General features: G+C 70.4%; 1 protein-coding gene across 1 annotated transcript in view; it reads right to left on the reverse strand.

Moving 5' to 3' along the window:
- LOC104279270 (potassium/sodium hyperpolarization-activated cyclic nucleotide-gated channel 4-like) overlaps positions 1 to 216 on the reverse strand; it is a gene marked incomplete at both ends in the record, with an annotated part of 2,926 nt that overhangs the window by 1,627 nt on the left and 1,083 nt on the right. Inside the window, 1 exon segment of the mRNA XM_009876484.1 lies at positions 69 to 209. Coding sequence (XP_009874786.1) covers positions 69 to 209 — 141 coding nt within the window.

The raw sequence follows: 216 nt of genomic DNA on the forward strand, positions 1-216 counted from the left end.
GAGCGTGCCCCCCTCCTGCCGGGCCACCCTCCCGCCGCGCTCAGGCGCTCCCACCCCACCCCGCTGACCTTCTCTTGGTACTGGCGCCGGGAGGAGTCCAGGGACTGGATGAGGGCGGTGGCGTGGCCGATGAACATGGCGTAGCAGGTGGCCCCAACGATCATGCTCAGCATCGTGAGCCAGACGTCAGTCATGCCCTCGGGCGCCTGCTGGCCG

This window comes from Apaloderma vittatum, unplaced genomic scaffold (genome assembly GCF_000703405.1).
Source record: "Apaloderma vittatum isolate BGI_N311 unplaced genomic scaffold, ASM70340v1 scaffold29749, whole genome shotgun sequence".
In the NCBI taxonomy this organism is placed as follows: Eukaryota; Metazoa; Chordata; class Aves; order Trogoniformes; family Trogonidae; genus Apaloderma; species Apaloderma vittatum.